Source organism: Carassius gibelio, chromosome B13, assembly GCF_023724105.1.
Source record: "Carassius gibelio isolate Cgi1373 ecotype wild population from Czech Republic chromosome B13, carGib1.2-hapl.c, whole genome shotgun sequence".
Taxonomy (NCBI): domain Eukaryota; kingdom Metazoa; phylum Chordata; class Actinopteri; order Cypriniformes; family Cyprinidae; genus Carassius; species Carassius gibelio.
This window is the reverse complement of record NC_068408.1, coordinates 5,719,580-5,739,439: the sequence shown is the minus strand read 5'-3', so window position 1 is coordinate 5,739,439 and position 19,860 is coordinate 5,719,580. Positions and strand designations below refer to the sequence as shown.

General features: G+C 36.1%; 1 protein-coding gene across 4 annotated transcripts in view; it reads left to right on the top strand.

Annotated features, from left to right (window-relative positions):
• Nucleotides 1–19,860, top strand: part of smoc2 (SPARC related modular calcium binding 2) — a 31,309-nt gene that overhangs the window by 1,446 nt on the left and 10,003 nt on the right. The window contains exons 2-7 of one of the 4 annotated variants that reach the window (XM_052571681.1): nt 9,424–9,586; nt 13,131–13,237; nt 13,377–13,476; nt 14,214–14,258; nt 16,718–16,801; nt 16,899–16,970. In XM_052571681.1, coding sequence (XP_052427641.1) covers nt 9,424–9,586; nt 13,131–13,237; nt 13,377–13,476; nt 14,214–14,258; nt 16,718–16,801; nt 16,899–16,970 — 571 coding nt within the window. The remainder of the gene's footprint in view (nt 1–9,423; nt 9,587–13,130; nt 13,238–13,376; nt 13,477–14,213; nt 14,259–16,717; nt 16,802–16,898; nt 16,971–19,860) is intronic. The other 3 variants (XM_052571682.1, XM_052571683.1, XM_052571684.1) reach the window with 3 other exon arrangements.

The following is a 19,860-nucleotide window of genomic DNA, read 5'->3' as shown; positions in this document are numbered from 1 at the left end:
CATCCCAGTGGGACATGAACGCTAGAGAGAAAGAGAGAGAGAGAGAGAGAGAGAGAGAGAGAGAGAGAGATACAGGCACTCTGGTCCACCCAGATCCTGGACACAGAGCAGCTTTGACGCACCTCGAAACCCAGGCATTTATGTTCAACCAAACTGGCCCCTGCTGAAATCCAGAGAGGGTCTGCACTTTCAAAAGTGAGACAGGAAACGGCCCACTTTCTTATCCATAAATGTTGGTAAATAGTCAATATTTGTGTACCTGTCAAGAATTGCAACAAATGTTGTATATAATCAAGTGTGCTTTGCAGTTGTTTGGGACTGGGATTTTTGCATTTGTGCTCACATAGTTTGTTCTATCAAATGTTCTACCAAATGCACCAACAAAATGCAAAGAATATATGTAATATTTAATGTTATACAGAAGCATTTGTTAAATGCATATGCGAGAATCTCAGTAATAGAGCAAAAGTCACTCTCTTTCTGATTTGCTATATTTAGGGCAGTTATTGTAGTATCATTGATACAGTTTTTATTAATAATTTTATTTAGTTTTTATTTTTATATTTACTATTTTCATATGTAATATCCACATTCTCATTTTATTTAAATTTTTTTTAACTTTTGTTCATAAATGTAGTTGATTGTTTTTAGTTTCATTTATTTTAGTCAACAAAATGTTTACTTAGCAGCTAAAAAAAAAAAATTATTGAATTTTATTCCAGTTACTATTTATTTTATTAATTTAGCACAATATTCTAGGTTCAGTTTTTATTTTTACATTTTAAATTTTATTTTAAGTAAAATTTTTAGCAATTGTATGTTTTATCAATTTATTCGTTTTATATATTGTTTATCATGTTTATTATTTTTGTCTATATAGTTTTTAGTAATTTTTAAGTTTTAGTTTTAGTTATTTTATGAAAACCTTGGCAACTAGGTAAAATAAAATACATTTACACTTTTTTATAATTTATTTGGTTCATTTCACAGAAAGCTTCTATGTACTGAATTAGTTTTAGTTTTTATATTTTCCTCTTGTATTTACAGTTCAGTTAAATTTTTAGTAATTTTGTTGTGTTTTTGTAATTTTTCTTAGTTTTTTTAAAAGTATGTCTAGTTTTTTATTTTAGTTTCAGTTTTCACATCAAATTGACAAAATACCTAGTGTACTAAGAAAAGTAGCCTACTGAATATACTAAATTAAATACATTTTAGTACACCAAATTATTTTTAGTAAAAAAAAAATTGAATTTCAGTTAATATGTATTTCAAGCAACCAATTTTATTTTATTTTGTTGTATGGTTTTAGTTCACTATAATAACCCTGATTTAAAATCCCAAGAGTGTTATTTTCTCACTGTGTTGACTGGCCAGCGCACTGCTGTGATTTCACTCTGGGCCGTAGACCGCTGAGTTTTTACCTGGCATAGTGTTCTCGGTGCTGATGGAGGCTGTTAGCACCGAGGCCAGACATACAGTTGCTGTCAGTGTTTCTCTGCTGGCATCTGCTGCTGCTCGGCCTTCTGGGATGGCAGCTATGTGGAACGGGCATGAATCAGGGCCTGTGATGACGAGGTCTCATGGGCACCTGCTGCAGCCCGTGCCGGATTGAGAAGATATGCTGTTATTTGAGAGAGAGTAAACAGCGGAATTAATTTCACACAAGTCTCTGGGTACGAACCTCTCGCTACAGAGCAGCAGGGCTCTATTTAAATAAACTAGCCATCCTGAGGTGTCAAATTCACCTGTACTAGTCCATCGTCAGGTTTGGTTGATCAGAAAGAGCTGCCAGCTGAAAAACATAACAAAAAGTGGTAGAAGCCAATATGTGAAAACTAATACAATCGCATTAGCAAAATTTTGTGTGCACAAAAAAGTCAGATGTTGATAGTGTAGCAATTAATGAAGTACAAATCAGAGAAAAGTCATTTTCAAACCAAGCAGATTTCTATTTAGCCTGGTAATACCAGACTCTGCTACTTCACTTTGCTTCGTAGACAGAGTCTGGAATGGCATAATAGAGAAGTGTTTTCTCTCTCGCTAGGGGGCGCTTGTCTGAAGTTTAAAATCATTGGTTACCCGTAAGCCAATCAGATACGTTTAGTTATGTTATGCGCCTGTACAGCCACATCGAAGCACAGACATCATGCATCGAACTCAAATCTATGATTGAACTTCCACTGTAAACCTGTTGTTAAACACTCTTCTTGTTCTGGCTTCAGTTTGAAAAAGAGTTGAATGTTCTCCATAACAGAGCGAATTGCATCCCGTGTCTCGTTTCCCATTTCCGCGGTCGTTTCGGTTTTCGATTTCTCTAACCTACAATTTAAAACTCGATGCTTAGCATCTATGTTACGGCTCTCAGCCCGCCCTCTGCTCGTTGATTGGCCCAGCTGTTTTCAGACCGGTGGCAAACAGAAAGCTCTGACGCTGTATCAGACTGAGTACAGAAGCGAAATGAAATTGAGCGGAAGTAGGAAGTCTGACGTAGTCAGGCTAATTTCTATTGGCCAGTGCAGCAAATTTACTAGACCAATGTGAACCCAGCGCGAAATACACATATCTATTTGTGCGGATTTCACGTGTGAAAAGATTGTCAAATTTGAACAGTAAATGTAACCAAACCTTAAATCAATCCATGAAGGAATGCACTTTTGTCCGAATCAGAGTGCTGTGATTTACAGAGAAACGCTCTGGTCGATGCCCCACTGCTCATTATTTAGAAGTCGAGGAGGGATGCCTCTACATTTAAACATTAACAAATGGCTGTGGGTAGTTAACCTGGAGGTCAGAGGTCATCTCATCTCACTCCTCTTACTCAGCCTGGCAGAGCGGAATGTGGGAGGCAGATCAGTGTAGTGCAAACCCTCATCTACATTCACACACACACACACACACACAGACACACACACACACACATTACTTGCTGTAAGCAGACTGATCTCAGAGCTGTTGTCTTGACTTCGGGTTGCAATGCAGCTTTTGTGAAGAGGTTGTAACTGAAGGACGGGACAGCATTTATTAAACACACAGTAACTGACACAACATCATTATATTAAATAATACTCACAAAATACTTTATTTTTATTGAATCCTAAACACACAACATAAAAACTTTACAGATATAACGATACTTCCAAACAGACAATAACCTTCTAATACAGGGCTTTTGCCAAAAAAAAATAAATAAAATAAAAAAATAAATAAAATTGTATAAGTAAATAAAAATCTAAATAAAAAATAAAAGACCCGTTTTTAATTTTATACTCTTAAATATAATTGTATACAGAATCCATAGACAGAGTCAAGAGATGTGGAAAAACAACTATAAAGACCTTAAAAATAGTTTTTCTTGTGATTATATGAAACTAACCAGTTCAAATCATAAGATTCACCATATAATTAACAGATTTTTTTATTATTCAAATTATATGAAAACATATTTACCAACAATATATATATATTAGTATTTTTTTCTGGCTGAAATGTGCAAAATTGAGTAACTCATATAACTTGTTTCAAATGCAAAGGGGCTGTTCATAAAGTCTTAAAGTGACAGCAGCAAAACAAGGTGCAAAATGGTCATAAAAAACAGAGAGCAGAGACTTTAACATTAAAAACTAAAATGATGAAGAAATAAACACATGCTCAGTCTCTGTGCTCCAGTAAAACTGTTGCAAATGAATATCAGATGTCACATTTGCATAGGAGACGAATCATAACTCAGCTGTGCCAAATACCTTTGAAAATCATTAGGAACGGTTCTGTTTCAGCAGCAGTTCCACTTACAGCAACACATTTTCCACATTTGCTTTCTTGACACATTTTTTTCATGAGGTGATTTCTGAGCTGGATCTAACAACTTAGAGAGGCAATTCACTAAAAAGTGAAACATCTGTCATCATTTCCTCACCCTCATGTCATTCCAAAGCATTTTGACTTTCTTTCTTCTATGGAACATAAAATACAATATTTTGAGAAATGTCTCAGTGTGTGTGTGTGTGTGTGTGTGTGTGTGTGTGTGTTTCTTTTCATACAATGGAAATCAGTGGTCAAGTGTTTGGTGACCAACATTCTTCAAAATATTTTATGTTCTGCAGAAGAAAGTAAGTCAGTCATACACACAAACTTACGGTTCTAAAAGGGGATTTTCACAGTGAAGAACAATTCTGAAAAATGTTTATTATATCAAAAACATCGTAATGAACCCTTTTTCATTTTAAAGAACTTTTGTGGAATGGAGAGATTCCATGGATGTTAATGGTTCTTCATGGAACCAAAAAAAGCCAATGAAGAACCCTTATTTTTAGGAGTTCAGGTTTGGAAATGCATGAGGGTGACTAAATGATGTCAGAATTTGTATTTTTGGGTGAACTATTTCTTTAACAGAGAGAAAAATCGAATGTTTTGGTGGTTTCAGACACAAGCGTTTTGTCATTTCAATTTTGAAACCGTTCAAACTCATCTTTAGTTCCACACCTCCCTGCTGAAACCCATGTATATCAGTCACTTCATAACAGGGGCTGTCCAAAGAGACCGTTATTCATACGCAAAACTATGCACCTGCAAGAGAAGAAAAAACATCTTTTTCCCTCTCATCCTTCACACATGACTAGCAGCAGGCTTTCCCTTTTCTTGCCGATTTTTCACAGCAATTAAAGGCTTTTCTCTTTGATTGAGTTAATAGCCTGGATCTAGACTGTCACTTTCTTCATTTCCACTATGCTGGAGACTAACGATGCCTAGCCAATCCCAGGAAGCCCCCGTCGGGACTCTTTCACACGTCTGCGGCCTCTCTCTCACTCTTTGCCGGGCCCCCATTGACCCTTTGCGGCCAAGGTGTGAGGGGCCTCTCTGGGTCTGTGGTTTGGAGGCCCCCCTTGTCCTTTCTGGGGCCCCTCGGCCCCCATGTGGCCCTCTGTGGGGCACAATGCACTCTCTGCTGGAGATTGGCCCCTGCTTTCAATCCCACAATGCCTCACTGCCAAAAGGGGGTAATAGGATTTGAGGTTTGTGTGCTGGTGGGTCTTCTGAAAAATATGTCATTGTCATTTTTTTTCACTCTCTCTCTCCTCATTTTTTTTCGGTTTCTCTTGCTTCGCTTTTCATCTAAATTGACTTTTCTTTGTGGGGCAATGATAAAAATGGAGAAAAGAAAAAACAAGGGGGGCGGAGCAGCTGTGGAGGACTGGAAAAGCGTTTCAGGACAGTGGCTTGTTTTGCCTGCACTTCTCTGCAGTAGGTTAGAAGAGCCATTATATGTCATGTAAGAGACATGTTAACATGATGGTGGTCATATATCAGTGCCACATACACACACTAACATTGATAAAGAGCTCCAGTGCTGACGTTTAGCTCGGATTCTGGAGCATTTGCTGAGGATTTGCTGTTTACAGAACTACTGGTTCTTAAAAGTGCCTGGGACATTTTAATAATAATTTTCAAAAGGGAGAAATTACTAAATTTTGACCATGCACAGAATGCAACACCTAGAAACCACATCTACAAATCTACTTGAAAACGTACGTTTTAGAATACTAAATATTACTTATACTAAATATTACTAAATAACACTATAATAACAGTGCTATTAGTGGAATATAATATAATATAATATAATATAATATAATATAATATAATATAATATAATATAATATAATATAATATAATATAATATAATATAATATAATATAATTTAAAACTTAGACTAACATTAAAATTTATTAAATATTAGTATATACAAATAATACTAAAATAAAACTGCTAGTGGCACAGAAATATAATATATTAAAATTTATTAAATATTAGTATATACAAATAATACTAAAATAACACTGCTAGTGGCACAGAAATATAATATATTAAAATTTATTAAATATTAGTATATACAAATAATACTAAAATAACAATGCTACGGGCACAGAAATATAATATAATATAATATAATATAATATAATATAATATAATATAATATAATATAATATAATATAATATAATATAATATAATACTTAGACTAACATTAAAATTTTAACTGAAAATCTAAAAATAAAAGATAATGTAAATATTAGTATATACAAATAATACTAAAATAACACTGCTAGTGGCACAGAAATATAATATAATATAATATAATATAATATAATATAATATAATATAATATAATATAATATAATATAATATAATATAATCTGAAACAAGTTGTCAGTATTGAGTTGTCAGTATTGTTGACTAAATCTAAAACTATTAAAAAACATTTTGGGGTAATCTAAATAAAGGCTGAAATAAAGTAAATCGGATTTATTTTTAATTTTTTATATGTACTTTAACAAAAAGTACCAATATTACTGATATAAGTTTAACCTAAAGGTAGGCTATATACATATTTAAGAAAAAAGCACAATATTCCTAAACATTAAAGAAACATTAAATAAAAAATTGAAAGTATAAAAATAAAAGATAATTAAAAATACTGATGAATACTGTATAAATAAAAACGATCAAGTCTAGCGGCATGGGCATCGCAGATGTCTCTGATGTTTGTCCTGAATGCGATCCTGTCACTGTTCTCATGGTGCAGAAAGCGTCTGAGGTCTGTTTGGCCTGGTTCTGCTGCTCCTCTGGTGTCTCTGTGAGCAGCTGTTGATGCTGTATACAGGCCGTGGTCGTGGGTGGCTTCAGATTCCTCCGGTGATGCTCAATGGACGTGTCTGGGTTTGGCTGCGGTTGAATTGATTGGTGATTATTTGGCCGTGTCTGGGTTTGTGGGGTCTGGTTTGGGTCGATATAAAATGCTGAATTGTTGAATCACAAAATGTGTCTTGGCCACGATGAGGTCTCTGCGGTGGTCGTGTTGGTTTTGTCCATATCTGGGACCCTGGCTGTGACAGAACTGAACTGCGTTGGCCGCGATCGCTTGGCCCGAGTGGGAGGACTGTGAACTCCGATCGCGAGATGACCATCGCGGCCGATTGTGGTCGGTTCGGCGGCACTCCGGGCAGAATCTGTTTCCTGACATCTCTGTCGGGCCTCCTGCGAGCTCCCTGACAGCAGTGCTGAGAATGACGGAGCGGAAGGGGCACCGGGTCACAGCTGCAGAGACCAGAGGGAAGATAAAGAAAGCGCATGTGTGGAAGACAGACACAAAGAAAACGCAAGAGAGCGAACAGGGTGAGAACAGAGAGAGAAAGACTGTGTGTTTGTCAGAGATAAAGACAGAGAAAGAGAGGGGAAGAAAGAGATTCTGTGGTGGGACTGTGAGTTTCGAGGGGGGTCAGTGTCAGCCATGATCTCAGACAGCAAGAGTCTGTCAGTCACAAACCAGCGCACACAGACCCCAAACAACCAGCTCCAGACATAAGACCCTCTTATTCACAACTTAATGTTCATTCAGTCATAAATATTCTGAATTAGGAGTGAAAGCGGCCCGTCGTGGCAGGGCAGAGGATGATGAAGAGGACTGTTGTCCTTTTGAAACATATTTTTCTGTCACACACAGAGAGAGGATGTACTGCAGCCAATCGAATTTTTTTTTGAAATTGCGAATGGTCAAGTGCAATAATTAAATCTCAAAGAAGGTGTGATTTAGTGAAATGAATGTATCGCTTACATGCCTGTTAAAAAAATAAAAATAAAAATTCATTTGTGGACTGAAAGGTGAAGTTAAATTTTACTTTCAATCCACCTTGAAGGTTCAAGGTTCAATTTGATTTCAAAATAAAATAAAATAAAATAAAATAATGTTGAATGGTTGCTGAACTAAAAAGTGGATTTAAAAAAAATCACTTTTTGTCCACTTTGAAGTTTAGGTGCAGTGTAGAAGTAAAACTGAGCCCTTCCTATTCAGTTTGCTTTTGGTGACAAAAAAACAAAACAGAACAAAACAAAACAAAAATAAACTAAATTAAATTGCATCATAAAAATGCCGCTATCCACAGCTTTATACTTTTACTGCATGTCAACAACTGGCTCATTTATGGTTATTATGTTATAACTTTTAAGGAATTTTACAAGAAACAAAGGTCATACCTTAACAAAACATCTCCAAGATCTCCATTTACTCTCTTGTAAGCTATGAAAGAGAAACCTCTCAGCACACACACACACACACACACACACACACGCACACACGCACACACACACACACACACACGCACGCACACACACACACACACGCACACACACACACACACACACACACACACACACACACACACACACACACACACACGCACACACACACACACACACACACACACACACACACACACACACTGGGGCATTAAGATAGACTAAATAGTCAATAACTCAATTACAAAAAGCAAGTAAAAAAGATTAGTTCAATCTCAGTACACTCAGTACACTCCGCTACGCATGAACCAGCTTCTTTGCCTCACATTTATCACACACACACACACACACACTTCCCCAGCATTCATCAACTCTAGATTTACGATCAGAGATGACAGCAGGGCTGTCTCCCATCGCCAGGGGCATAGGGTTGATCCTCAAACCCCCTCTGTAACCATCTTCCAGGTGCAGAGCTCCCTCACACACACACACACACACACACACACACACACACACAGAGAAAAAGTCATTTGTAGGATGACAGCCAGTGCTAATTTTTGAGTGGGTAATGATCCTTCCCATCAGCTTTATATGAAGAATCTGTTTCCTTTCAACACTACTTTCATTCGCTGTTTTCCCGTGGCTGATTTATTGGCTGCAGGTGAGTGTTGGTGTGTCTCAGTACCTTTTTAAATTTTTTTTTGCATTCACCAGTTTAGACGATTATAACTGATCTGAACATTAAACATGCACCTGTGTAGATAATGTCCCGACACAAAGCACGTCAATTTCCTGTCCACTCTTGAATCTGACGATGAGGAGATGTTTGCAGTGTGTTTGAACGTTCCTGCAGTGAACAAAGAGAAAACACACAGTTTTCAATCAGTGCAAGTGTGCGAGTTGTTTGTGGCCGTACCTGTGCAGGTGTGAGAGTGACAGACAGATAAAAGCGCTGCATGAGAGGCCGTCAGCACCTCGCCTTTCTCCTGCAATCCGTCATTCAGAAACAAGACATGACACGGACACAGAGGGGTGTGTGAATGCAGTTTGTCTCTCTGTTTTGTTTAAGTGTGTGTATTATTTGGTAAATGAATGTGACAGAACAATAGAGAATGGAGTGTGTCTTGAACTCAAAAGACACCAAGCCCTTCACTGTCACACACAAAAAAAGGGGCACTGGAAAAAATTTCTATTTGTATAACATAATACTTGAAACTGCAAAATACACCAAATTAATGAAATGTAATTTTAAGTGTTAAAAAAATGTATTTAAATGAAATGTATTATTTTACCCAATATTTGTGTGCTATGTATTTTTGGTAACTGCTAACATCTCTTTCTGTCCATCTTCACAGTTTCTGCGTGTGGAGCAAGATAAAGAATGTAATATGGATTGTTCCGGAGCTCCTCGCAAGCCTCTGTGTGCGTCAGACGGACGGACCTTCAGTTCTCGCTGCGAGTTTCTCCGTGCAAAGTGCCGTGACCCTCAGCTGGAAGTCATACGAGGGCCATGCAAAGGTCAGAGTTCACCAATCAAACGTGAGCCGCTGCTGGTTGGCCTGATGCCCTTTGTGGGTCAGGGTCGAGGTGGGCAGGGTTAAATCCATCTAGGGATAAATGATTTTTTGACGAGACAGAGCGGGATTTTGCAGAGTACAACACATTGTCCTTGTTTAACATTTCAAATTTTCCTCTTAAGAGGCGTTCACACTAACAGTCATCTGAAGCCAGTTGATGAATTGAAGTGACACAAATTATGCAACTTTGTTCCGGATTGTCCTTGTCTTAAAAAAAAAAAAAAAAAAAAAAAGTTTAAATGTTTAATGTTTTGAAAAACTTTAATCAAAAATAAAATAAAGCATTTAATTTATGAATATAATAATATTTATATTTTAATAATATATTTAATATAATATATTACTAATACTATTATATATTAATTATATATTAAATATATGTACATTTTCTTAACAATTTTTTAATGTTAAATGTTTAAAAAAACTTTAATCAAAAATAAAATAAAGCATTTAATTTATGAATGTAATAATATTTATATTTTAATAATACATTTAATATAATATATTACTAATAATATTATATATCAATTATATATTAAATATATTTACATTTTCTTAAAAAAAAGTTTTAATGTTAAATGTTTTTTTAAAAAAAACTTTAATAAAAAATAAAATAATGCATTTAATTGATTAATAATAAATAATATTACTATATATTAATTATATATTAAATATAGTTACATTTACACATGTTATAATCATTCAGTTTAATACTTTAAATTAAATTAAATGATCAAAAATGATTGTCTTTGAAACTGCTTTTCTTTTCTGATGATGGCCAGTCTGGCAGCATAAAAAAATTATATGAATCAGTAATGTTATAGCCTTTCCAGTTAAGCCCTGAAAGACAGACAATTTTAAGATCTATTGTGGTTTATGAATGGATTATAATATTTTCTATAAAATCACTTTATTTGGAATGCAAATGAAATAGCAAAAGTACAAAAATATACAATGACTGGTAAAAATTGGTGCATTTTCACAAAATTCATAAATTGAGAAACATCTTTGATAAGATCTTGATGGGGATCTTGCCTGTGTAAAAACAAATGTACAGTGGTGCATTCATATGTGTAAGAGATCGGTGGTCATTTGTATGAAGGGAGGGGCGAACTATGTCAGTAACCACAGAGGTCAAAGGTCACACGGCTCACAAACACTCTCATTGTATTGGGCTCGACAGGAAGACTCTCGCGCCCTGTACTCTTTTCTGCTCTGAGCTCTCTTTCTTTCTGTCTCCCGTTCACGCTTTCTTTCCCTACTAGTAAGCACAATGTGTCATTCTTACATTGGGATTAAAGAGGGTGTGAGAAATAGAGAGAGAAAGGAAAAGAGGTACAAAAAGAGGACAAATTACGTTCCGCTAAAATGAGAGTGAAAGAAAACCAAAAAGGAAAGATTAGATTGGAAAGGGACGGGAAGTACATTCAGGGATCGTGCAGCTGTGCACAAACGTCAAAGTTATTTCAGCACTCTTTATATGATTTGTCTCTCAAATTTGAACTGAATTGAGCTGAATAAGTAAATTAATTTGGAAACACTGTTACTGATCCGACTCGAGCTGAATAGCCTTCTGCAGAGCTACTTACAGAAGTTCATATGAATTAAGAACTTTTTATGACCGATGAACCGATTAAACTAAGTTTAGCTGAATAATTACACGGTTATCTTCTCTAGAGCTGACCTACAGCTTAAACTGCTTTTTTTTCATAATTAACGAATGTTACAACATTACCATATTTTCTGGACTATAAGTCACACCTTTTCACAGTTTGGCTGGTCCTGCGACTTATAGTCAGGTGCGACTTATTTATCAAAATTAATTTGACATGAACCAAGAGAAATTAACTAAGAGAAATTAACCAATAGAAAACATTATCGTCTACAGCCAAGAGAGGGCGCTCTATGCTGCTCAGTGCTCCTGTAGTCTACCACTGAAAACATAGAGCGCCCTCTCGTGGCTGTAGACGGTAATGTTTTCTCTTGGTTCTAAATAAATGCGACTTATATATGTTTTTTTTTCCTCATCATGACATATTTTTGGACTGTTGCGACTTATACTCAGGTGCGACTTATAGTCCGAAAAATACGGTATATGTCTTTGCACAATTTTTGTTGCCATTTTTAGGGGGTGTTTTTCTTTTTTGGTCAGCCTTTCCTATCAAAATGCTTGCTACGGATGCAGAAAGTCGAACCTGGTCTAATTATTTTCATGACGGACGAAAATTTCAGAGGCAGTATGTAAATGTGATTACCACAACGTGAGGTCGTATTTATTTTTGCAAATGCAAAGATTTCAGACTCAGTGTGCAAAGACCTTAACGTTGTCAATGTTTAGTTTTATTAATGTAAAGCTGATTTAAAACGAACTGTACTTCAAAAAACGGTATATAAATAAATGTAACCTGACTTGACTTGACACTCTAATAGGCATAAAATACATAATTCACACAAACATTGTGTAAAATTTCTAATTTTAAGTACTATATTTTAGTGATCTTTTTTTTAAGCACTGAATGATACAGTATATACATATATTTGTAAGTTAGCATTCACATCGCATACTATCTTTTTCACTGAGTTCCTTGCTAATCCCCTCATGCCTTCCCGGACTGAAAGTGTTTTAATGGTTTCCCAGTGGAGAGAGTGAGTTTATGCCTCCATTGAGGTCTGGAAGATTTTCTGCCCAGCTGCAACAATGACACTCACACATAAATGTACATACAGATGCATTACAACCTGCTGGACACCATCAGCTCACAGAGACTTAACACAGAATGACAGAGCGAGATCTGCGATAGTTTTACTGCTAGACTGGTATAGAGACAGGGATGACTCCAGTAGGACTGTTGGTCTAATTCCCAACCACACACAGGGATCCACCACTTCCGAAACATCTTGAATTATTCTGTGTCTGAGAGGTCACATGCCACTGCAAAAGAAACCAAGTCTTATTTCCTGCTTCATTTTCTTTTGCCATTACCATTCTTTCCTTTCCTGTGAAAAAAAAAAGAAAAGAAAAAACACCCGTGCCACATCAGTCAGAGAGAGAGCGCCAGAGGACTCGCCTGTCGGTTTGAATTTAATGCACTCGCTCTCTTTGGACTTTCTGTTTTCTATATTACACTGACACGATGAGCAGAATAGTGACTGTGTGCTTAAAGTGGAACAGTGGGAAATAAAGTTTAAGGATGAACACAGTTTGTGAACAAATGAATCATCAAGTTTATAGTACTTTTCAAAATCTCCAAAAGCAGACGTGTCATGCATTTTTTTTTAGGAGGGCTCCAGTGGCAGTCCCGACTCCCTTTTAACTATTTAGCTGTTTGATAATCAGGATAATAAGGAAAAAGAAAATTTTCAGTTCACAACAAATTACCTATGAATTGTCTGATCAAATTAAGACATGAGAATGCGTTATTTTTGCCATGCAATAACATTGATGGTTATATAGTTTGCTGGATTTACCTGTGTTGTGTCTCCAGATACATCCAGGTGTGTAGCAGAGAAGAAATACACAGAACAGCAAGCCAAGAAACTCTTCCCACAGGTATTCGTTCCTGTCTGCAATCCTGACGGAACCTACAGCGAGGTATGAGATGAATGGATGGATGGATAGATATTGGAAAATTTATAACAATAGATGGACAGACAATTTCACTGTCAAATTTCTCAATTTTTTCTGCCTCTCTCCGTCTTTTTTCTTTATCTCTGGTGTGTTTGACTGACAGGTTCAGTGCCACAGCTACACTGGATATTGTTGGTGTGTGACACCCAGTGGCAGACCCATCAGCGGCTCAGCAGTGGCCAATAAGAAACCTCAATGCCAAGGTACCACACTGCGACCTCTGCTGCGTTTTCCATGCCTTTATTCTACTACGTGCTTCTTTGTTTTCAAAGGAGATTTTCACATCATAAATAGTACTCTGAAGTGATTCCAAACGGTGATTACACAATCTCAGTGTCTTGGCACATTACAGTTGTTTAGGAATATAAATCAACAGAGAAACGCAGAAACTCAGCGTCTAAGCCATAGCACTGAGAGATGCCAGAACAGAGCTAATCCTAATCTACAGAAATGTTCCAGCATAACAATACCACATAACCAAAGCCACATGCAGTAAACTAGCATAGCACTGCATTAAACACACACTCACGCACAAAACTGAAACTCAATCACTGCAGGCCATGGGTTCCTGGATCATAACATTATTGGCTTGGCTTTGTACAACAACCACAGCTTCACTAGAAAAGGACCAATTAGATTTAATTGCACATGCAACAGCTTAATCATTTAGGTCTGGGGGAGCATCAGAAAACAAATGCGCATTTGGCAGGCAAAGCGCCCAACTCAAACATTCTTGCTCTTTTACTCCAAGATAGTGTCATATGGCTTTTACCCCCTGCAGCCTCCATAACATTACCATGTTTCTCTGTAGAGGTTTAATGCATAATTAAAAACGCAAGTAATTTCAAATAAAAGTCCTGTTAAGAATGAACTAAATCCTAGGTGTAGATTTGCTAAAATCTTAGTGCGATTAACCTATGATTGTCCTGTTGATTTTCAGGGTCCAAGAATGGTAAAGTAAATCCGAAAGAACCAGGAAAATCAGGTAAATACCATCAACGGTTTCTTTGGATATGGAAAAGACTTTCATGAGGGACAATCTGAAAGCTACGTTTTAATGTGTGTGTGAACTGCGAGTTACAGCTTGCCATTCTAATATTTTGCGAATTGAGAGTGCTGAAGTTGCTTCAGGGCTGAAAGTAAATGGTCGTATGGTGGAGAGACGCTGTAATAACAGACTTTGCTTTTCACAGGCGTTAAAACGAAATCGAAGGGCTTCACAATTTTGTCGTAGCACCACAGTAAACATTAACCACTTCACCTGGACGTCATTTCTCTTCTTTCCAGATGAAGACCTTTCTCATGCATTACTAATGGCACTGATTCCCTCCTTTTATGAAACAAAACAGACCAGCTGATCTCCAGATATTCACCCAATTCCTATTTTATTTTCTGTCTTTTTTTTTTTTCTCAAAGTTTTAAGGTGAATGTCTTTTTTTCAGTTTACACAGTCAACTAAGAGAGATGTGAAGGAGTTTGTTGAAGTTTATTTCGTAGATGTTTTATCTCCTCTAAAGAGCATATCGATTAAAAATGTGTTTTTACTCAGAAAATGTCAAATTTCAAGGTATACCTATCAAATCCTCAGAAGTATATTCAAAGTATGCCTCAGAACTCAGAAATCCTTACTAGATTTTATATATATAAAATGTTTAGATATTTGAAAGGAATAAAATACATTTATCACTTATAAGATCCCATGATGTTTAGGATGCTGTCTTAGAAGGCAGCTCACTAGGTTTTGGAACAGATCCATTGTCAGAGGTGTGGTCTGGTCAGTAGTGCACATAGCACAATGATGACCTGGCTTTGCGTCTTGGGTCATTTCCCGATCCCACGCCTTCTCCTTCTTCCCACCATTTCCTGTCGCTTTAGGGCTGTCCTATCAAATAAAAGGCAAAAAGCCACAAAAACATAGAAAATCTTTGATGTGTTGAGCTACACTGAAATTTTAGAGTCATATAAATAACAGGGTCGGATCTCATAATACTTTATCACTTCATCAGAGTGCTGACGGTGGCTGTTCCCCAAGTTCCCCAACTTTTTCCCAAGGATGCTAGTGGAGAAAAACACACCAAAAGAGAGAAGGGGCAGTTTATCTTCTGCCCTCTGATGAGTTAATGGTGACCCTGCTGAGGTTAACCACACCTGCGGCTCTCAGCATTTTAGATTCCTGTGGCCAGCGACTAGAGATGTTCCTTCATCCCCGTCTGCACACATAACACATATGTCCGCTTTCTTGCATGCCTGTTCTGAAGATCACTGAAATCTAAACTAATCAAAAACATTTTTATTATTTTTTTACAGGGAAAGCGGCTTATTTTTGTAAACAGTGTCCAAAACTCATGTTTTGACAATCATACATATTTTACCAGTCACAAAAAAAGTATTTTGCTTTTATTTTTTGTATTTAGAAATACATTATCATGAATTATATATATATTACTTCTTGACTATATATGATATTTCTTAAGGTTTTAAGACCAAGTAAACCCAACCAGTGTTGATATTGAAAAAACTTTTACTCTTCCTTCTGATCACACCACAAAAAAAATAAGCTCTTTTCTCAGCATTTTTGTCTTTTTTTTTTCAGTGCAAATGTCATGACTTAAGATGTCTTGTATTCTGAGAAGTTGATTTAAGTTAAGCATTAAAATAAGATTAAATATCTGCCAATGGGCTCAGAAAAATCAACTTAATTCAATGGGAAAACAAGTTTTCATACCCATTTTGACAGATGTTTGCTCTTGTTTTAAACAAACTCAATTTTATTAAAATTCATTTTGCATCTCAAGTGTGTTGATTTAAGTATATTTAGATGTTTGCATCGGAAAATAAATGAAAAATACTGAGTAATACATGCATTTTTTTGCAGTGCATGCAACAACTTTATAAATTTTAGACTTACTGCTCCGAATTAAGACTTTTTATGCTTTCATTTGTCAAGGGAATGGGGATTTATTGCCACACGAGGGGAACATTTTTCCTAGATAAACAATTATCCACCACAAAGAATAAGTCTTCAAAAGCCATGCATTATGTTGCAAATCATTATAAAGTTTCTCAGTAACATTTTTTCAAGTCACTTCAGCCAAATTTTTCTCACATTTAGTGCTTGGCAAGTGTTAAATTTGGATGCCGTCTTGCTTTATGTGTTATCTTTGAATTTTTGCATTTACAGACTTATATATTTGAACTACACTGCTTTTTGTCATTATAAATGTGTTTCATGGTGTCAAGCAAATAATTTTTTTCTTCTTCAGTGACTCTGTTATAACCACTAAACTTCCTTAACTCTTTATCTGTCTGTTTGTGTACTTCAGTTTATCCTCTTCCTCTGTTATATTCTGTTCCTCCATCTCTCTAATCTGTCCTGGCCGGGCAATGTGCAAATGCATTATGGATCATGTGATGTGACTGTTTAGCTGACACTCGTAATTGTAGTTTCCTTGCAAATCTTCTCCATTCTAAATGCAGATCCGCCAACGTTTCTCGCAGTGGAAACCCAGCCGTCCGCTGATGAGGAAGGTGAGTGTCAATAAAGCCTTTAAAGTCCGTGTAGATCGAGTACTCACTAGGGTTTGAGACAAAAGTAATGTTTTGTACATTTGTGTGTGTGTTTTAGACATCATCTCTCAGTACCCCACACTCTGGACAGAACAGGTCCGCAGCCGACAAAACAGGACAAGAACACAATGTGAGTTAACAACAAAATCCGTTTTCACATTCCAACACAAAATGCTAACAGAGCCAGATTGATGTTGGTTTTTACGAGAAGAAAGAAAATCGCAAAATGCTAAAAGTTTTCATGAACTTACTTTGCTTTGGAGATGTCAGTGGACTTTGCAGTTTTTGAGAATCAACTTTGTCTCTTGATGTGTCTGCTGAAATTAGAAAAACAGACAAACCAGACACCTGTTGACATACAAAATGATTCTAGAGCTTTAAAGAGGACATTGGATGCAAAATTCACTTTTACATGGTGTTTGCATATAAATGTGTCTTAGCAGTGTGTGGACACAAGCAACCTACAATGATACAAATCCATTCACTCTCAGTTAACGTCCCCTTTAAAAAGTATAGATCAGAAGTGAAAGGGAGATCTTGAAACGAAAAGATTTTGATGAGAATTCTCATATTGAGTTCATATTCAGATCTCGATCGGTTTCGCGAATCATTTGAGTCAATTTGGGGATCGCGAATCATTTTAGTCAGTTTGGGAGTTATTAAAAATCTTTTTGCACATTTTATTTATGTTCAGTAGTTCTTTCTAGCTCAAGAAAATGCACAAACCAATAAAAGGATTTATTATTAAGGTCGCCTGTTGACTGCTGTATATAAAACCACTTCAATATAGTTGTTGTTACCTCAGGGGATGAGGGGAGTCATCAAAAACAAAAACAAAAACAAAAACAAAAAACAGAAAAGAATTTTTTGTTGGCTATAATAGAGTACTGGCACCTCTTTTGGGCCACTGCACTGAAAGGAACCACATGGAAATTTACTAGGAGAATCATCTTAGAAGCTGGAGATCATTAAGTGACATTTTTATCAATATTTTGAATTAGCTTTTTTTTTCATTGTCATTATTTGTTCTAATTTTGTTATATGTTTTAGTCATATAATGCTTATTATATATATATATATATATATATATATATATATATATATATATATATATATATATATATATATATAGTTTAAGCCTTAAAATTACCATTTTATAGTAATTTTTGTGTTTATCTTATTTCGTTCGATTAGCTGCCAGTGTAACATTAATAAATTGCAATTTTATCAGTTTTTTTATTTTATTTATTTATTTATTTTTATTCTATTTTAATTTCAATTACAGTTTCTTTGTTTGATTTAGGGATAGTTTTAGGAAACTAGGAAACAGTTAAGATATAATTTATTTTATTTTATATTTTATTTTATTGCTTTTGTTTTATTTTTATTTTATTTTGCATGGGAAAGAGAAAGCAAAAAAGACAAAGACAGATGCTTATCTGTAAGTATATGAAACTGTTGCTGTAGTTGCTCAAACACACACACACACACACACACACACACATACACACACACACACACACACACTCAGCTCACTGTCTTTTTGATCTAATGAATGAATCAACAAAGATGTCATTAAAACCCATCTGGGAAAAAAAAATGATGACATAAACCTAAAAGCTCTTATTCTGATGACATTATTACAGAGTTTGTGTGTTTCTGAATAGCCTTGTTTTTGCATGTTTGTCTGTGTGTGTGCGTTTGTCTGTGAATAGCTTGATTGTAAAGACCTTTAGATTTACAATCAATAAAACGTCAGTGCAGTGAACGCTGATGATTTTGATTACGGCTGATTCGTTGAAGTCTAAAGGGTGATTATCACTATTCAGAGATGCTCAGAATAGAATTGAACAAAAGAAAGGGGCAAAGAAAAGATGTCTCTGGTTTAAAAAAAGAAGAGAAATACCCATGGGAACATTTTCTAAAACAATGCACACATGAAGCCAAAGAGCTGACAACACCTCAGAGAAATAGAGAGGGTAACTATAAACGGATGTGGGAGAGAGAATACCTAAGCAAACACATAGCACTGCACTAAATACCAATAAAAACAGCTTAGCAACACCCTGAACATCCTAGCAACCACCCCAAAAACCTTAGCAACTGCATAGAAATGCATTCTGTATTAATAACTGTAATGTATGTGTTATAATTAGCTTACAATATGTTTTTATAAAATTATAATGTTTAAATACAAATTCAGTCGCATGAAAAATATTTGGACATGACATCCATATCTAGTAAGAGTCATATAAATAACAGGGTCGGATCTCATAATACTTTATCACTTCATCAGAGTGCTGACGGTGTAAGATACAACATGCGTAGTTAATAGAATATACAAACATTAGACTCCTTTTAGCCTGGAGTTTGTTCACCCTCCGTCTGTGACTGACAACCATATTTTGTGCTGCCACAGAATGCATTAGAAACCACATATCACCCCCCCCCACACACACACACACATATTTTTTAAATAATCTTGCATGCATTAGATCAGGCGGCTCAAAGCATTGCTGGAGAGCTGTGTTGTTACACATGAGATGATTGGTTCCTGATGCAGAGAAATCTCATTGCTCAGAGGTTGTGCTCCATATGGATCATTCATGTGTTTGGGGCTGGCCTGGTGTCTCTTGGAGGATTGAAAGGAAGTGTTAAGATGCCACTGTTTTGCCAAAACAATGTGTTTTATTTAGCGATCCTCTGCCCAAGGTCACTATCTTCATTTTAAAGACACAGCAAGTGCAGGCACCCTGAGAAAATGTGTAAATATTTATTCTGGCTGAGCAGCAGGAGCCCTGTGCAGTCATTAACTTCTTAATGTCATAAACATTCCCGCAGGCTGCAGATAAAGCACAAGCTCTCACTTTCGCGCTATCTGACTCTCTTACCCCCTCCAACATGCTGTCCATCCATCTCTGCACGGCTGTGTCCAAGGCCTCACCGTCCAGTCAGTCATTGACTTCATAAGCAGCGTTCTTTTATGAAGGCCTCATGACATGAGCTGAAACAAATTCAAA